Below are 19,214 nucleotides of genomic sequence, written 5' to 3'. Positions count from 1 at the left end.
CCCCCCCCCCCCGCCACACACACACAGACTACTCTGCAAAGACTGGGAGAGAGAACTTTCTTTTCTTCTTTCTTTCTCTTTCTTTCTTTCTTTCTTTCTTTCTTTCTTTCTTTCTTTCTTTCTTTCATTCAGTTGATTACGTATTTTTGTTTATCAGTTTCAGCTCCTGGCATTCAAGGAAAGCATTTTCTGAACATGAGCTAAAGGAACAGAGACTTCTGTGAGCATACATGACAAGGAATACTTGTTGCATAGTTTGGAAAAGTCTCAAAACAAATACTACCACAGCTTTTTTAAAATCCAGAAAACCCCTGAGAAGGGAAATATCTGATTTCCAGAGTTGCCACATTATAAAAATCAAATGCCCAATTTTTAACAAAAAACCATGAGGCAAAGAAACAGGAAAATATTGTTCATTCAGAGAAACACAATAAATTGACAGATACTGTCGGTGGGGAAACCCAGACATCAAACTTAGCAAAAACAAAGAACGAAAGACATCTTAAGTATGCATTATTTACAAATTGATTAGTACTTCATGGGAAAAAGTGATGCCAAAATGTTGGGATTACCACCTTCCATTTACCTTCTCAATAAGCCCTCAAATATTCTCTGACTTGATGCCTTTCAAATAAAAAATCTGAAAAAATAGTAATGATGTCTTCAGTTGTTCTATTTTTCCCAGGCCTGATGGTTGATCTGCAACAATCTAGTTAACCGTTACCAAAAGTAAAAATATGAAGACATTGTCTTTCAATACACAAGAACAAGCTATACCAAGTACGGGATCTCAAATTTCTAGAAACTCACAGATTTCAAACTTCCATTATCCATTATTGCTAAAAATTATGAGTAAAGGACTGTCAACAAGCATTTTACATTTATAAATGTATATGTATTAAATATGTAAACATATTAAGAGTAAACAGATGTGAGGATTAGAATAACAAAGCAGTAGATGAGACATAAATGCCCTGATAATGCAAAAATTATAAATCTGCCAAAAATTAGAAGTGATGAAGAAGGTGGGAAATAGAATATGTATTCTAATTCCTTTACCTGCATTAGCTGATACTGAAAATATATTGTATAAAGAGGACAACTCAAATAACAGAAGTCTCAGCATATTTAAAAGTACAAAAGTAAGCGCTATGGAAGATAACACTATTGACAAAAATTTTGTGGTACAAGAAATGTAAGGGAAGAGAGAAGAGGTAATAAGGTAATAGGTCAATTTTGTTATCACTGAATATTCCTTTAATATCCACAAATGTAACAAGCCTTAATATACTTATCAAAAGAAATATAGCTCTAGATTGGAAAAAGAGATAAAACAAAACTCTCCACTTTGAGAATATGCAAGTGTACAAGAGATGAACCTAACACAAAGGGACACAAACAGAAGATACAAGATCAATATACACAAAACAGTTCTATTTTTGCAAAATCCAAAAATGAGAGGCGCCTCAATGGCTCAGTCAGTAAGCGTCTGCTTGGGGCACAGATCATGATCCCGGGGTCCTGAGATCAAGTCCCAATCAGGCTCCTTGCTCAAGTGGGGAGCCTGCTTCTCTCTCTGCCTGCTGCTGCTGCTACTCTCTCTCTTTCTGACAAATACATAAAATCTTAAATTAAAAAAAAAAGCTATCCAAAAATGACGTTAAGATAATTCCATTCACAGTAACATTAAAAAAAAATACTAGGAATAAATTTAACAAAAGAAGTGCAAAACTTGTACTCTGAAAACTGAAAACTATTGTTGAAATCAATTGAAGATCATAATAAATAAATAAAAATTCGCCTTTGTGGATCAGAAGACATAATACTGTTAAAAGGGTAATAAATCCTAGATCTGCAGATTCAATACAAGCTGTTTTTTTGTGGAACTTCATAAGCTGATACTAAAATTTACATGGAAGCTGAAGAGACCCAGATTAGCTAAACCAATCTTGAAAAAAAGACCAAAGTTGAAGGAACACACCTTCTGATTTCAAAACTTGCCAGGAAGCAGCAGCAACCAAGAAGTGTGCCAGTGGTGTAAGGACAGACACAGAGATCAGTGAAATAGGATGAAGAGCCCAGATACAAACCCGTGTATCTATCTAGAGTCAACCGATTTAAGATAAAGTTGCCAAGACCATCCAATAGGGGAAAGAACGGTCTTTCCAGCAATGGTGCTGAGACAATTGGATAGCCGCATCTAAAAGAAAGAAGCTGCATCTGTACCTTACAGCATACATAAAAGTCAACTCTTAGGGGTCAAGATCCTAAATGTGGAGTTAAAATTATAAAATGTTAGGAAAAAATACAGAAAAAATCTTCGTGACTTCAGATTTGGCAATGATTGCTTAGACATAACACCAAAACTATAAGCTATAACACAAAAAAATAGATAAATTGGACTTCTCAAAACCAAAAATATCTGTACTTCAAAGAACACTATCAGGTACACCTGGCTGGCTTGGTCAGTAGATCATTTGACTCTTGATCTTGGGGCTTTGAGTTCAAACCCTACCTTGGGTGTAGAAATTACTTTAAAAAAAAAACCAAAATGTTAAAAAAAAAAAAAGAATTATATCAAGAAAGTTAAAAGGCAATCTGCAAAATGAAAGAAAATACTTTCAAATTACATTTTTTAAGATTTTATTTATTTATTTGACATAGAGAAAGAGATAAAGAGAAAGGGTGAGCACGGCAGGGGGAATGGCAGGAAGAGGGAGAAGCAGGCTCCCTGCTTAGCAGGGAGCTCAATATGAGACTTGATTCCAGGACCCTGGGATCATGACCTAAGCCGAAGGCAGATGCTTAACTGACTGAGCCACCCATGTGCCCCACATTTCTGATAAGAAATATATATCCAGAATATGTAAAGAATACTTTGAACTCAATGATACAAAGAAAAATAACCTACTTTAAAAACGGACCAAGGATGTGAATAGATATGTCTCCAAAGAAGACATACAAATGGCCAATGAACACATGAATAGAAGCTTAACATTATTAGACAAATAAAAATCACAATGAGATATGACCTCATATCCTCTAAGATGGCTACAACAAGACAGATTATAAACATTGCTAGGGATGTGGAGAAATCACAACTCTCATCCACCGTTTGTGGGAATGTAAAATGGTACAGCTGCTTTGGAAAGCATTTTAACTGTTTCTTGAAAACTCAAACATAGAATTACCATGTGATTCAGTAATTTCACTCCTAGCTGTATACCCAAGAGAAATGAAAACATATCCACACAGAAATTTGTACATGCATATTCATGGAAGCATTATCCATAATAGCTAAAAAAATGAAACAATAATAATGTCCATCAGCTGATGAATAAAAGAACTAAATGTGTATATTCAGACAGTGGAGTGTTTTCAGCCATAAAAAGACTAAAATAATGATACCCACTACAATCTTGATAAACCTTAAAAATCTTATACTAAGCTGAAGAAAAGAGTCACAAAAGACCACATATTATATGGTTCCATTAAAATAAAATGTGCAGAATAGACAAATCTGTAGGCTAGTTGGCTAGTACATAAGGCCAGAGACACTGGAGAATTATAACTAATGGATATGGGGTTTCTTTTGGGGGTGAGGAAAATGTATTTAAATTGATTGTGATTGTGGTTGCACAACTTTGACTATAGTGAAAACCATTCAATTAATTGCACATTACAAATGCATGAATTGTATGATAGTGAATTTATCTCAAAAAGTGTATAAATAAATACATACTTACAGATACAGATATATGTGTGTGTGTATATATATATATATATGTATACACACACAGAACTCTAGTAGTAGAGATACAATGAAATAATTTTTTTTAAACTGAATTGGGGGTGCCCGTTTGGCTCAGTCAGTTGAGCGTCTGACTTTTGATTTTAGCTCGGGTCATGACCTCAGGGTTGTGAGATCCAGCCTGTGTTGGATCCTCAGCATGAAGCCTGCTTGGAATTCTCTCTCCCTCTCTCTCTCCCCCTCCCCACTCTCTCTCTCTCTCTCTAAAAATCAAATCAGGGGCGCCTGGGTGGCTCAGTCGTTAAGCGTCTGCCTTCAGCTCAGGGAGTGATTCCGGCGTTCTGGGATCGAGCCCCACGTCAGGCTCCTCCACTGGGAGCCTGCTTCTTCCTCTCCCACTCCCCCTGCTTGTGTTCCCTCTCTCGCTGGCTGTCTCTATCTCTGTCAAATAAATAAAATCTTTTAAAAAAAATAAAAATAAATAAAAAATAAATAAAAATCAAATCAAATCAAATCAAATCTTAGGGTGCCTGGGTGGCTCAGTTGGTTAAGCATCTGCCTTCAGCTCAGGTCATGATTCCACAGTCCTGGAATCAAGTCCTGCATAGGGCTCCCTGCTCAGTGGGGAGTCTGCTTCTGCTTTCCCTCTCCCTCTGACCCTCCCCATGCTCGTGCTCTTGCTTGCTCTCTCTCTTTCTCTCAAATGAATAAATTTAAAAAAAAAAAAAACCTTTAAAAAAATAGAGATACAGATGCGATAAAAGTAAAGAAAAGAGAAAGAGAAATGCCATACACTTAGCAAAAGAAAGTTGGTGTAGCTACATTACTACTAAACAAATTAAAATTTAAGGCAAAAAATATTACAAGAGATAAAAAAGAAACATTTCAAAACGGCCAAATGATCAATTCAAGAGGAAGATATAAAAATTCCAAATTTGTTTGAAACGGTCAAAGACATGAAAAGACAAATCCGTAACAACAGTAGGAGGTTTTAACAGACCTCCCTCTCTCAGTACAGACGTGTGGTAGAATGGATGGACAAAATACGAATATACGATATTCGAACAACTTGATTAGCCGTGGGGACCTAAATGACATACACAAAACACTTCAGAATGTACATTCTTTTCAATTCTGAGAAGCATAGGATATCCCATTTTTGAACAATTTCAAATAATGAAATGTTGACTGCACTGATTTGAGAAGTTTTCTGTTGGACTTTCTGGAACCCTAACCACTTAGGAACAAAAAACATAGAAACTGAAGAAGCTCCATATGGAGACAGACTGAGGTATGAATTTGAGCTACTTGGGCCCCATGCCCTTCCACAACTATTTCTATGGCTCTGGACCACTTCCTTAATGTCTGACCTCGGTTTCGTGATCTATAAAATAAATACAGCAACATGTCAGAATTAAATTCTAAACTATCCAACACAGACTCCACGTTAGTTTTCTTCCTTCCCTTCCTCTTCCCAATCATCCTAAACATTACAGATGCAAATTATAATCCGTTGCATCTAGATAGAACAGCTACCACAGAAAACGCCACGTGTTTACGACACAGATATAAGATGCTACATGTCCGAAACTCTAATATGGCCTAAAGAAATTGTATCCCTCAATAAATCATTAAAATTTCTATCAATGGGCTTTCAGGATAAACATAGAGATCTTTTTTTTAATTGTATCAATGGATCTTTATTTTGACTTTATTTTTATTTTCTTTCTTCACATTTTGATTGAAATTCTAGAAAGTTTTATTTTTTTTAATTTTTTAAATTTTTTTATTTTTTTGTTTTAAAGATTTTATTTATTTATTTGACAGAGACAGCCAGCGAGAGAGGGAACACAAGCAGGGGGAGTGGGAGAGGAAGAAGCAGGCTCCCAGCAGAGGAGGCTGATGTGGGGCTCCATCCCAGAATGCTGGGATCACGCCCTGAGCTGAAGGCAGATGCTTAACGACTGCGCCATCCAGGCGCCCCTAAATTCTAGGGAGTTAACATAGAGTGGAATATTTGTTTCAGGAGTAGAATTTAGTTATTCGTCACTTACATAGAACACCCAGTGCTCATCATAACAAGTGCCCTCCCTAGTGCCCCTCACCCATCTAGCCCATCCCCCACCCACTTCCCTAAATATAGAGATCTGTCAGTGTTTTTCTACCTTTCCTTTCTGAATTCATTTGACAGCAATAAGAATCATTAAAAACAAAGCATAGATATAAAATCCTGAAGCTCCATTTTCAGTGAGACCAGGAGACAAGGTGTGGTGACAGAACTAAGTGACCTCCTATGACTTGCTGGTGTCCATGGCTTTGTGTCATGCCCCCCTCTCTGCATGCAGATTAGACTTGTGATTTGCATCTGGCCAATAGACTATGGCAAAGATCATGGGATGTCACTGCCATGATTAGGTTACTTTTTCTAAGTCTCTGGCTTAGACTGGAGGGAGACAGCAAGCAGCTGTGTTGAGGAAGCCCACAGGGCAAGGACATGGAGTGGCTGTGATCACTGGCATGGCCTGAAGGACCTGAGGGCAACCTATAAAGACAATGGCCAGCCAAAACTGGAGGCCCTCCATTCTACAGCTGCAAGGAAATGAATTCTGCCAACAACCTGGAAGAGCTTGGAAGCCATTCTTCCATAGCCAGCCTCCAGGTGAGCCCATAGCCCAGCTAACATCTTGATAACAACCTCATGAGACCCTGAGCCCAGGACGAGGCTAAGCTGGGCTCACGCTCCTGCCCCCATGGGCTCGAGGTAACACATGTATGCTGTTGTAAGCCACTAAATTTGTGAGTTCTTACATGACGATAGAAAATGAATATACAAAAATAATTCCCAGACAACAAAATACATACAAGGACTAGTAAAATCAGTGAATCAGTGAATCAGAACCAGTGAAATCAAGTAGAAACTTTCTGAGAGATAAAGAAGCAGGGAGTTGGAAAGTGAGCGGGGGGGAAACCTCAGAAAGTGCCAATAAAAACACATTCTTTGAAAGTGAGAGCTAAAAACAGAAGAAAAAAGGGAAAAAAGTGAGAGCTCATGCTAACCTACAAAAGCTTTAGAACTTGTTCTCAAATATTGTATGGGATCCGGGTAAGTAGTTGCCATCGAGGACCGAGGTTAGTTTATAGGTAGACGCAAAGAACGCGGGATTACAGAAGGCATGGCATGGATGAGCCGGAACTGAAGAAGCTAAGAGAGGGACACGATGTCCAGCCGAGGGCACAACTGTTCCCTCTCCTTCCCAGGAACCTCCTCGACTGACTCACTGATTCAACAAGTTCCGTTTTTATTTAATGCTGATGCAATTTACTCTTCCCAGAGAGGAAAAACATCACGAATTGCCCTGAAAGGGGCAGGGATAGTTTAGATTAATAGAAGGAATTTGATCAAGGATCACACCGTAGGGCGTAAACCATATGATGTAGAGAATAACATTATTATTTGACACATAGCATTTAACCCTCGGGCCAAGCCATTCAGGTGATTAATCATCAAATAGGTTTTTTGTTTGTTTAGGTTTCTGGACCCCTAGGGATAAGATGCCAAATAGCAGTAAAGGTCAACCTTCTAAATGTCACCTGCTAGTTTATGACCTTCAGTGTATTTTTCGTGAAGTCCGGATATTGAGGTCATTCAACTGACTGTGAGGGCCTCCACAGTGTCATAGGTGAGGGAGTCTGGTAACTGGGTGAAGCTGGGGATCCAAACCCAATTCTGACTCTAGGTCTGGTAAAGCGGATGACCAAACAAATGCTCACATTTCCTGAACGCTCGCTCCAGGCCAGGCACCGTGCTAAGCATAGTGCGTGTACTCGCCGGGTTAATCTCCGAGCGATCCAGTGAGGTGGGTACTGCTATCGGAACTCACTTCTCTCTGATTGAAAGCCACCGGTGGACTCCTACTTTATTCAGAGTGAAAGTTCTGACAAGAAATGTATGAATTGTATGTCACTTCCAAAAAACTACTTTACAAAATTCTTCTGAGAAATTTCAAAGTCCAGAAATTATGCCAACTTGCTGTGTAATGTTATTAAAGGATAGAAGGAAGCCTGCCAGTTAAAACTGCCTCAAATAAAGAATAAAGTACTATATTTGGTACCATTGCCCATTATCTCTGTCTCAAGGGTCATAGTGAAATTAGTAAAATACACAGCTCTCCTTGGGGAAAAAAAAAATTCCTATGGACTCCTCAAAATACAGGGATTCTGAACCTGCCCAGATCTGGGGGAAAAACAAAAAATGTCATCTCACCAACAGAGGTATGAGTGTGGACAATATCTGCATGTTTAGTATTATTTCAGGTGGAAAATAAAAAAGCAGGAAAAAAATGCCACTTATATTGGTCTTTATCCTGAATTCTTAACCTCATTAATTTTAAAATACAATTTTAGAAAATAGCCCCTAGCCCAAAACTGGGATTTTCACCTAATGTTGACAAGGTATGAAAAATAAATTAATTTTCTCATAGAAACCATCTCAAGTACATTTATTTGATTCATGTTTGGAAAAAGCAGCAGCAGCAGGAAGAAAGCACTTATAAATGTCTATCCACCACACATGAATTGCACTGAGCTTTTATGGTGTGTGAAATAAAGCATTTGGTTTTAAATAGAGAAGGAAAAAGAAAAAAAAAAGAAAACCGAATTAACTGTGAGTTTGGGTAGAGCTGACATAATTAATAATAGATAAAATGCATTAATAATCATTGTATCATACACTAGTCACATTGATGCCTTCCTAAATTATCTAAAACATGTTATTTGGACACAAAAATAATCCCAAAGGGAAAATTAGCTCTCTAGTAAAACAATTTGACAAGTGTCATCTCTTTTTATATAAAGTGAACACCAGTACACACAATGGAGATGATTTTTAATTTATAATAAATTTAGATATATTGCCAAATTTTATCTCCTTGAGATCTTTGCAGATTAAAATCTGCTTAATCATCAAGATCGTTCTGGATATTTATTTAATAGGCTCCTTGGAGTGTGACTAGTTCCATCTTTTACTTTTCTTACCAGCACATAGCATTACAGAGCTGCTGGTGCAGAGAGGAATAGAAACTAGACAGCGGAATACAGAAGGCCCAAGTCATGATGTAAGATTAGGAAGGACAAGCAGGCTCTGTTTAAAAGGGCTATTTTTCAAGCACTATAGCCAGAATCGGCTGACTTGGGATGGAGACAAAACCTCAAGGGTAATGTAAATTAGCTAGGAGGCAAACACCAGATCTGAAATCAGACCAGGCTCCGAGCTGTAAAGACACGTCAGAAGACAAGTCAGATTCCCATTGTGAGAAGAAGAACAAGAGGCCAAATGCTGATATTAGCAGTTTCAGTTCTCAGAAAGACTTGCTAGTTCATGCCTACTTCTGTCTTCTCTGCGATATTCCAAAGTCACTCCCACGGGCGCCGCCCCTGTGATCGCAAATGAGGGGATCTGGCAAGGAGCGGGGCGAGGATGCAAACTCCGTTCTAATTCTGGGAGGCAGGAAATACAAGACAAAAAGAAGAAAAAAAGGACAAGGAGGAGGAGGAGATGGAGCAGGAAGAGAAGGAGAAGAAATGAAAAAAAGAAAGAAACTGAGGAGGAAAATAAAATTTTAAAAAGGGGATAAGGTGGTGAAGAAAAAGAGGAAGAGAAAGAAGAGGAGGAAGAAGAAAATCTTTTACACACGCTAACTCATTGCACGTGTGGCTTAGGCTCTGTTATAACTAACTCATGCCCTCCAGCAGGCTCTTCCCTTATTCAAACTAAGATCCGAAACCACTCTCAGAGCCACAGAACCCCCTCCCCTCCGCGGCCGTCCCACCCCACCGGCTCTCCCTCTTCCTCTCTTCCTCTCCAGTTCAGCTACACGAGCTTTATGGACTATACCAAGCGAAGTCCTACCTCAGGGCCTTTGTGTTAGCGGTGTCCTTTCCCCAGAATGTTCTCTCCCTTTCCTGCCCTCGTAACAACTGACTTGCTTACTCTCTTTTCAGGTTTTTTGCTCAAATGCCACCCTCCCATAGGACTTCCTGTAACCACTTAATAGAATAAAAATCTCCCATAATTCTCTGTCCCTTAGTCTGTTTTTTCTTTGTCTCGTGTATTGCAGTATGACATTATACACGTATTTGTGCATTTGTTATGTCTTCCCTCCCTTCTTGGAATGCAATTGTTGTGAGAACACAGACTTTGGCTGTTTTATTCACTGTTGTGTCTTGATTCGTTATCTATCTATCTATTATCTATTTTTTAAGAGAGAGGGGTGGGAGGAGCAGAGGGAGAGAGAATCTTAGGCAGTCTCCATGCCCAGTGCAGAGCCCAAAGTGGGGCTTGATCTTACAACCCTGAAATCATGACCTGAGCCAAAATCAAGAGTCGGATGCTTAACGGACTAGGCCACCCAGGCGCCCCCCACTGCTGTATCTTTAGCACCTAGAATTACACTTGGCCTGCGGTAGACGACCAAGAAATAATTGTCAACGACTGACTCGCTCACTCACTGAAGAGCCTTGCTTTGGACAATAAACTGAAGCACAGAGAGATAAAGAAGCTTATCCAGGTTACTCGGCAGATTAAATATCTTTCCCATGCCAGGCCCAGCAACTTTCGTGCCTATTTAGAACAACAGAAATTTCATTCAAATGTGAAAGTTCTGTTTTGTTTGTGTATACCTGTAGGGGTTTTTTTGTTTTGGTTTGTTTTGTTGTTCTCCCCTTTAGAGCGTTGTTCTTATGTTTTCTGAGCCTCGTCTATCAAGAGTCTTACTCTATTGTTAGCTATTTGGTATGTGTGTTGATGTTCAATTGGAGATAGGAAATTAGACTAATTGGCTATCTGAGATAATAATTTGATTCGATAATTTGAATTGATTCACATTCTTAGATTACTTAGCAAATCCTGTCAGAAAGATGGGCTAGAGGAGCATACGAGTTTTTCAAGAGTCAGTAAATACAGCGAAAAAAGTGGGGGGACCCTGGTTCTCAAGGTCTCAGGCACAGAGATCCTGCACTCTGATCCCCGATTTCTGTAAGTAGCACAAACTCTGAAGCTCAGCTCAGACATAATAGGGAAAACCCTAATTTTAATCTGATAAAATTTACATTTTTATTTCATTTCTGCCACCCCGCTGAATGGGAGGTGGATGAAGGTGTCAAGACAAAGACAAATTATGAAAAAATACTGACATTTTCTGCATCTGAATTTGTGATCCTGGATATTAAGTAAACACATTATAAAACAGGATTCCTTTGAAATGTTATTTGATTTTTCTGAATCAAGAGGGTGTGGGGGAGTGAGGGCCCCCCAGTAAAGAATACAGCATTTTAAGAATCGGACTGGAAAGGGTATTCGTTTCACTCAGGGACACATCGCCCTTGTGGGTCAGATGCGTCCAGTGTCACCAAGTTAGAATCACAGAACAGAAATGTGACTAACCTGGTTTGATTCCAATAAAATCACATCACTTTTTTTTCCCCCTTTTCGTATGCCTCAGATACTTGAACCGTTTTCTTGCCTCTCCCCAAGTAACCTTAGATAATTAAATATTTGCTTTAACTTGTCTGTAATGATCTATATTAAGAAAAAATTTTTTTCAATTAGAAATTGAAACTAGGCATTTCTGTGAAATTGCCCTTTCGCTTGGAACCTGCCACATCCCGTCCGAGCAGCTTGCACAGTCTACGGGCCAGATGCCGGTCTCAGCAGAGCTCTATAACCAGCAACGTAACTTAACTCCAGACTCATATTTACTTCTACACACGAAGTAAGTCTATTAAAGTTAGAATGTAAATCTATGTTTTAAGAAACGAAATGTAAATACACTAATGTCACATAGCATATATTTCCTTGAACGTACTTTGAAAAGAAAATGAGGAAATCAATACAAATTTTGTGGGCACTTAGTAACAAATATTCAGGTTTCCTCCGGCATCATATTACATCTATTAGCTTCCCCAGATGCAAAGCACCGGCTCATGATACCCACGGTGCAGATTTACCGCCCAGTGTGCATCGTACACGGGACAGAGGGAACCATTATCGAAGAGATAGGTTGCAGGTGTTTCTGCCAATGTTTGGCTTTTTTCAAATTGGCTTCCAAAGAGCCTTCTGCTCTTGAAGTCAACGGAACAACAGGGCTTCTCGGGCACAGCCCACGTGTTCGTGCTGCCCCCAGTGTCTTCCTGCTTTCGCTCAAGCACAGGGGAGGCGGGTGTGACTGAACAGTGTGTCCTCCACTCTCTTCTAGATGGTTGAAAAGGAACCGTGGACACTGGGAGCTGGGAGGCACAGGCAGAACACCAAGCCTCTCCTACCTGGAGGGCTCATGGAACTTACCTCGCCCAAAGAGCACTGCAAAACCCGTTTATCTTGAAGGGAAGTACATTTCTTTTATCATTGTTGTTTTCCAATGTGGTGAAACACACTTAACCCGAGACCTACGCTCAACAAAGGTTTACGTGCACAATTTAGTATTGGTAACTCTAAGCACAATGTTGCATTTTCATCTTGCAAGACAAACTCTATCTGTGGGGAACAGCAACCCCCTGGTTCCTCCCCACCCTACTCACCCCCGGCAACCACCATTCTTCTGCTGGCTGATTAGTGGTTGCCAGGAGCTGAGGGAATGGGGAAATGGGAGTGGCGGCTTAAAGCGTTTTCTTTTTGGAAACTGAAGGATGAAAATTTTCTGGTTGCACAACATTCTGAACGAATGTCACTGAATTGTACGCTTTAAAATGGCTCAAAGAGAGCACCTGGCTGGCTGGGTCGGTGCAGTACGTGACTCTTGATCTCAGGGTTGTATATTCGAGACCCATGTTGGGTGTAGAGATCACTTAAAAATCAAATCATTAAAATGGCTTAAGTAGGGGCGCCCGGGTGGCTCAGTCTTTAAGCGTCTGCCTCCGGCTCAGGGTGTGATCCCAGGGTCCTGGGATAGAGTCCCACATCGGGCTCCCTGCTCTTCTGGGAACCCTGCTTCTTCCTCTCCCACTCCCCCTGCTTGTGTTCCCTCTCTTGCTGGCTGTCTCTCTGTCAAATAAATAAATAAAAATCTTTTTAAAAAATGGCATAAGTAGGTGAATTTAATGTTATGTGAATTTTACAATAATTAAAGGAAAAAAAATAGTAAAGGGAAAACAAAAGTTTTTAAACCGATGGAATCAAAACAAGCCATCAGAATAGCCAGACCTACAAACTGAATCTGGATCCTATTTAAGTCACTGCCATTTTGTTTTCTGTCCACACAGCCAACCCTAATCCTGACTAATACAAGAGCCAAAAATAAGCTGTCTAGAGCTGGGATTAACCCTTTAAAATTTTTTTTTAAATGTTACCAATGTTCATTGTAAAAAATGAACACAAAATACAAATCCACCATAATTCCATTGTCTAGAAAGAATCTGTTCAGATCTTTTTTATATATATAAGCATAAACTCTTCCCTAAAAAGAGATCAGGTATTGTAGTATATTCGGCTACATGTTATTGCCTATATACCTGACCCCTATGTATCTTTCACTTTTACAGGCAGTGTTCTACGTGCTATAAATATAGTAACTCATTTAGTCCTGCGGTTGGTATTGCTATCTTGCTTTTAAAGATCAGAAAACTCAGACTAAGAAAGGGAGTAAGTAGCCTTTCTAAAGTCACACGGATAGGAGTGGCAGAGCCAGGATACACACGCAAAGAGTCTGACTCTGGACTAGACGTGTCCCTTCTCAACCGCTATGAGCCAATATTTAACCAAGTCAATTCTTCTGGATGCTTGGAATTTACCGAATGTTTTGATATCAGAAAAAAAATTCAATGAACATTTTTAAAGACAAATATTTAGACATAAAAATAATAGTGACAATAAAAGTTCCTGAAATTGAAAATATTGTTCAAGTTACACCACAATTTAAAACTTTTGATACAACTCATACATTTTTGAAATGGTCAGCCCTACCTTTGTGGGAAAGCACACGCACACCCAGGGAAAAGATTCACTGTGAAATACACAGCACCATAATTTGGTTGTGAACAAAGTTTGAAGGTCATATATTCTGTAAGTGATAGAACAAAGATTGGAATATCTCTTGTTTTTTGTGTTTTTTTTTTTTTAACCCGTAACGTCTCCCCTTGACTACACTGCTCCAGGTAAGAATGCTATACCGGCATTTTATTTCTCGAACGCTCTACAATTATAACTACCTTCCAATACTTCTTTACCCAATAACAATCAGATAGAGATATATAGGTTGATATCATCTGTAAGGCTGTGCCCCAAACAGTGATCTCCCCCCAAATGGTTTAATATATAAATGATGTTGACAACCTGGTAATGACCCATTCTCTAAAACAGTCCCCAGGAATAAAATGAAGACATTATTGAGCGTCTATTTTCACACCAGTCTTAAGCACAATTTTACAACATGATCATCTTGGAATCATTTACTCTCTAAATAGAGCAAAGACAAGATACCGAGTTAACAAGTTTTATTACATCCTATATCTCAACTATTACTTTACACATCCAATTTTTGCTTATTTTAACCAGCCATGTTTCTTTAAAAGCAAAGTAACTTCTTTTAATGGGAGACTTAAAGTTCTATTAAAAATGCTGCAAACAAAACCTCACTGCATTTTAGACAGTTCGCTGGTTCCTTATAAAAATATGAAAAAAACAATCTGTACATTTACATTAAAAATTCAAGAATATTCACCGGAAAAAAAATGAAAGCTATTTTCACACTGAAATAGCATAATTTTCCCCTTACACATATAAGGAAAGAAGAATACCACGTTATAAATGTTTACATTAAACGTAAGAAGACTTTAAAAAGGAAAAGTACCCTTTGAAAAGCCTAAGTCTGAAAAATCTAGATTTCAGGGGAAAATCAGAAAACGGGAAATGTGGCATCAAGCAAGCAATGGAGACACACACTTAACTGAAGGCCTTCTATCTCAGCGCCCAGAGGACTACATAAGGAAGAAAGTAGTCCCCATGATTTCCTTGTTTGTTCTGCACAGACGGTTCGGGCCTGTCGTGCAAACGCCTGCAACGGCATCATGCAGTCAGCACTCCCCTTGATTCCAGACTCCAAATAAGGTGAGGCATGAAGAAAGGGTTCGTGATATTTCGCCAAAATCAAATGGGAGCTGCCACTGGCCTGAGAAAAGGCAAAGGGAGGGCCTGGCCTAGGAAAATTTACGTAGTAAACAATATTGTCTTTATTACCACTCCTGTCCCTTTGTTGGCTTCTCTCCTTGCCCTTGAAGGCCTGGGTTTTCATGTTGCTGACTGTCCAAATACCCTACTTGGGCCTGTACTCACCCGAAGTCCCCTGTGTTCCCAAATGACTACTGGATCTTTTTCTTTCCTGTATTCAAAATCTGCTTCTTCTGTTACTTGAAAAAGCCTTGTAAGAAAGCAATTGCATAAAAATTGGTTCATACTGAAGGGTGATTGACAGCCTGGAGCATTTGCCACCTAAGTGTTATCGAAAATATTGGGAGGGAGATTAAAGAAAGAGGACTGATGAGAGAGCTCGATTTCTTTGAATCATACCAATGTCAGTTTAAACCAGGGCAGTGAGTAGGGAAGTGGTATTTTATCATTTCCAGGCTCAAATCAGAACCTAGCAAATGGTGATGAGCCTTAAGATGGTCATGCCCCACTCAGTCCCTTCAGTAAGATTGTGCTCCCACCTCGGCTCTCTTTATCCCCTGAAATCTGGCCAACAGAATATGGTTATTTGGCTCTAAATTTTTAAAATGTCGGTAGACAGGAGAGAAAAAGAAAATGGTGATAGAATCCTTTTACCAGAATTGGGTTTAAAAAGGCTTTCAGTATTAGCTCCAAGAAAAGCATTTCATCTCTGGATCCTTGCCACTGGGATTCGGGCAGCCCTAGCTCTAACAGCCTTTGCCAGTTTGCTTCTAATTTGTGTGTGCAGAACAAAACTGCAAAGCAAAGCTACTGTTCCACTTCGTTTCCTCTCTCCTTTCCACTGAAACCAGAGACGTTTCGTTAGCTGTATACAATTTTAAAGAAATTACACAAATGTACATCAACTATTTCCTGATATGCTCAGCTCTGCAGCACAGAAGACCTACATATAAGAGGCTCTCTCTTTTTAAAACCTTGGATTTCTATGGTAGGACACACCCAGCCTTTTATTATCATCTTCCCCTTTGGTTTTCATTTTATTTTAAATGTGGCATTGACTAATAGTTTTATAGAAGTATATATTTATATAATGTGTGTGTGTGTGTGTGTGTGTGTGTGTGTGTTTAGCCTCATAGCATTCCTATGAAAACTGTCATAAACAGAAATGGCATAAAGCAAAGAAGCAATTACCATTCATTTATATGGAAAATTTTTGAGTGTCTCCAGACCCAAAAATTAACCTCTCTTTGGTTTTCCTGGTAGCCTTAGGACATATCTTACTAAAGGATGCACAAAATAAATGGAGATAAAGCACAGATGCTCACAGACACCATTTAAAGCCCTGGCAGCTGGATGCGGAGAACCAGAGGACAGTTCCCGGGATAGGAGGCTGGTGGGGCCGTGCTTTCTGCTCCGGGAGCATCCTGCCTCTGTAAGGCTCACTGCAAGACAGAGCTAAATGCTGGTTTTGCTTTTTGCCTTTTTTCACATAAGCAAAAGTCTTCTTCAGGTATCTTTAGGTTAGCAAAAACAGATACTAACACAAACTTTTGAAAAGCGGGGGACACTACTGTATCTCTTTCTTTCTCTCTCTCTCTATATATATACATATACAGAAAAAGAAAAAAGAAAGTCAGTTAAGCCTATGTTTATACTGAACATTGCCACTACGTGGGCTAGCTCACAAATTCTGCCTCAAAGTCAAATAAAGAATTTGGGGGGCAGGGGGTGAGAGTCCCAATTCTTTGGGTAAGTCCCAAAAGCTGCAAAATTTTTAAGTTAATTTAGTCTTGTTTCTCTTCCAAAATTCCCTTCAATTGGTGATACCTAATATTTCTTGTCTATTTTTTAAACTAACACTTGAAGTGAGTATACAATAATGCGATACTAGATTTATCAGATTAGGTGTTATTTTAAGTTTAAACACCACTGCTTTGGGGGATTTTGCAAGTTCTTCCAGGTGCCTATCACAGAACAAATTTGAGAAGCACTCAATTTTAAGCAACACTTTGCAAGATATTAAATTGCACCAAGGGGTTCTTTTGATTCTTTACAGCATTTTAAAATATTTATCTGCCTTAATAAGGAGTAATTTACATGAAAATGGTAGTGAGTGGAAATGCACACTCATCCCTCATTGCTACTCATAACTATGACGGTGTCTGTTTCTTCAGAATATATGGCACGACACAATCCATCTAAGGATAACATATTCTAATTGCAAATAACTACTATTGAGAGAAAACAAAAAGCCATATGTGTGAAACCTGCAAGTAAAAATATGCAAGAATAATATTAAAAAAAAGAAAAGCAACTTTTTCTCAGCTTAATTTTCATTACTGCGTTATCAATAGTAGTCCTGAATCTCAGGGAAAAAGATGTCAAGACTTGTGATTACAATCTCAATAGATCTTTGGTATTTTTCATTAAAATACCAACAATAATTCTCTGTGTAGTGAATATAGTTCTGTTTCTTGAGAATAAGGAAACTTAGATATATTCCTCATAATAATCCTTTTGCAAACCATAAAGCACACATTCGAAAGCATAAAAACAACACAATTTTTTGGTCTACACTTTCCTGGTGTAGTTTAACACCATAGCTATGTATTTTTTAAGACCTTATTAGGGCAATCGAGTAGATGGAAATGCCCTTCATGATCTAAATGCTAATCAGAAGGAAAATGAAATTCTAGTAGTCTTTGGAGCAACCAACTCAGTGGTACTGATTTTTAAAGAGCTAAAAAAAAATGCAATATAATTTAACACAATGTTTGGTATAATCCTATTCCACTTAAATCTAAATCTGGAACAAGAACAGAATTTCTAGCCCAGAGAGCTATTCTATATTCAATCGAGCACAGCTTAGCTATCATTGGACTAATATTAACTCAACACATTTACTAGTAAAACATCTATAAAGAATAGCGGGTCCTTTATAGACCTTAATTCCAATGATACAGCATGAGATTTTCTAGCTGTCTGTTTACTTGGCAGTAAAGAACAAAATACATTTTAAAATTTCAAATTCTTTAGAAAACATAAGCAACAAATTGCTATAAAATACAAATTGGTAAATAGTACAATTCAAAATTTAGAAAAATTATGTATTTTTTCTAATGTATATATATATTTGAAATATATCTATATATCTATATATCTTTATATATATTAGAAATTGAAATTCTAATATATCCATATATGTATTAGAAATTGAATTTGAACTTTACAATATCCCTTTTGGAAACCTCCAGAATATCTGGCAAACACATGTCTGATTGTAGCACTTTAACTTTATCTCTTCGTGCATGTCTCTGCTAATGCAGTAAATTTGGCTCCCAAATTATTTAAAAAGTCAAGACCATCTTCTTCCTGTTTTTCACTGCAGCAACCTACAGAACCAGCTGGAGAGCCTCTTCCTTCATAGTTGTATGTAAGGACGTAATCTTGAGATGGCATGTGGTCTTCATTCTGGTTACACAGATGCAATTTCTGTAAAACAAAAAAAAAAGGATCGTATTATTGTTTTAAACACTCTTAAACATATGAACATAAAATTTATTTTTTTATTTACCTTTTATGTTTAATTTTTAACCAGTGTGTCCTCTAATGGAGTCCTACACACAAAAAATGCACATGATTGGTCGATATCATAACCGTACCGCAAAGTCAGTATATTTTACATTTCTAGTAATCCATACGAATAAAAAATTACATATATACAAATGTTATACTTAAGTACATTTAAATTATCATTAAATGCTTAGCCCTAAATTTTATATCTAGAGGTCAGGCTAGTCCACAAAATGGTGACAGTATGCATGGCGGTTAAGAGTTTGACACTGGATATTCCAACAGTCCTGGTTTTGAGTCATAGCTCTGGCTTTACCAACTATGTATTTGACTTTGGGCAGGTTACTAAACATCTTCCAGTCTCACTTCTAACTCTCCTTATGTCTAAAATGGGAATATACACAGTGACTATCTCACGATAATGATGAAATAATAATGAACCAAAAATGCTCTTATTTTGCCCAGCACATAGTAAATATTCAATAAACGTGAACTAAAACCACTATTATGTGCAGTTGTAAAGAAGGCAAGAAGTACCACATTGGCTTCGGAATTAAGTCTCCAAGATAGCCAAAATGTGACAAAATAAAGAGATGCACAAAACATTTTAGTGAAATTAAAAATATTCAACATCACCCACATTGCAAAAACCGGGCCTTTGGAATGGAGCAGCCAAGGCTTCAGCCACATCCAGCCTCACTGTCTGTTACCAGCCAGGCTGCCAACCTGTCA

General features: G+C 38.3%; 1 protein-coding gene and 1 long non-coding RNA gene across 3 annotated transcripts in view; both read right to left on the bottom strand.

Annotated features, from left to right (window-relative positions):
- The window catches only part of LOC121103262, a 17,879-nt gene extending 8,074 nt beyond the window's left edge, over positions 1–9,805 (bottom strand). The window contains exon 1 of the long non-coding RNA XR_005835410.1: positions 9,660–9,805. This is a non-coding gene — a long non-coding RNA (uncharacterized LOC121103262). The remainder of the gene's footprint in view (positions 1–9,659) is intronic.
- A 4,416-nt stretch (positions 9,806–14,221) lies between these two features.
- Positions 14,222–19,214, bottom strand: part of DSC3 (desmocollin 3) — a 47,856-nt gene continuing 42,863 nt past the window's right edge. Inside the window, exon 16 of one of the 2 annotated variants that reach the window (XM_040632618.1) lies at positions 14,222–18,401. In XM_040632618.1, the coding sequence (XP_040488552.1) occupies positions 18,204–18,401 (198 nt within the window). In that variant the 3' untranslated portion in view covers positions 14,222–18,203. Of the gene's footprint in view, positions 18,402–18,483; positions 18,527–19,214 lie in introns of those variants that run through there. The other variant, XM_040632619.1, reaches the window with a different exon arrangement.

The sequence above is a fragment of the Ursus maritimus genome, unplaced genomic scaffold (genome assembly GCF_017311325.1).
Source record: "Ursus maritimus isolate PB19 unplaced genomic scaffold, ASM1731132v1 scaffold_18, whole genome shotgun sequence".
Taxonomy (NCBI): domain Eukaryota; kingdom Metazoa; phylum Chordata; class Mammalia; order Carnivora; family Ursidae; genus Ursus; species Ursus maritimus.
This window is presented reverse-complemented; position numbering and strand designations above follow the sequence as displayed.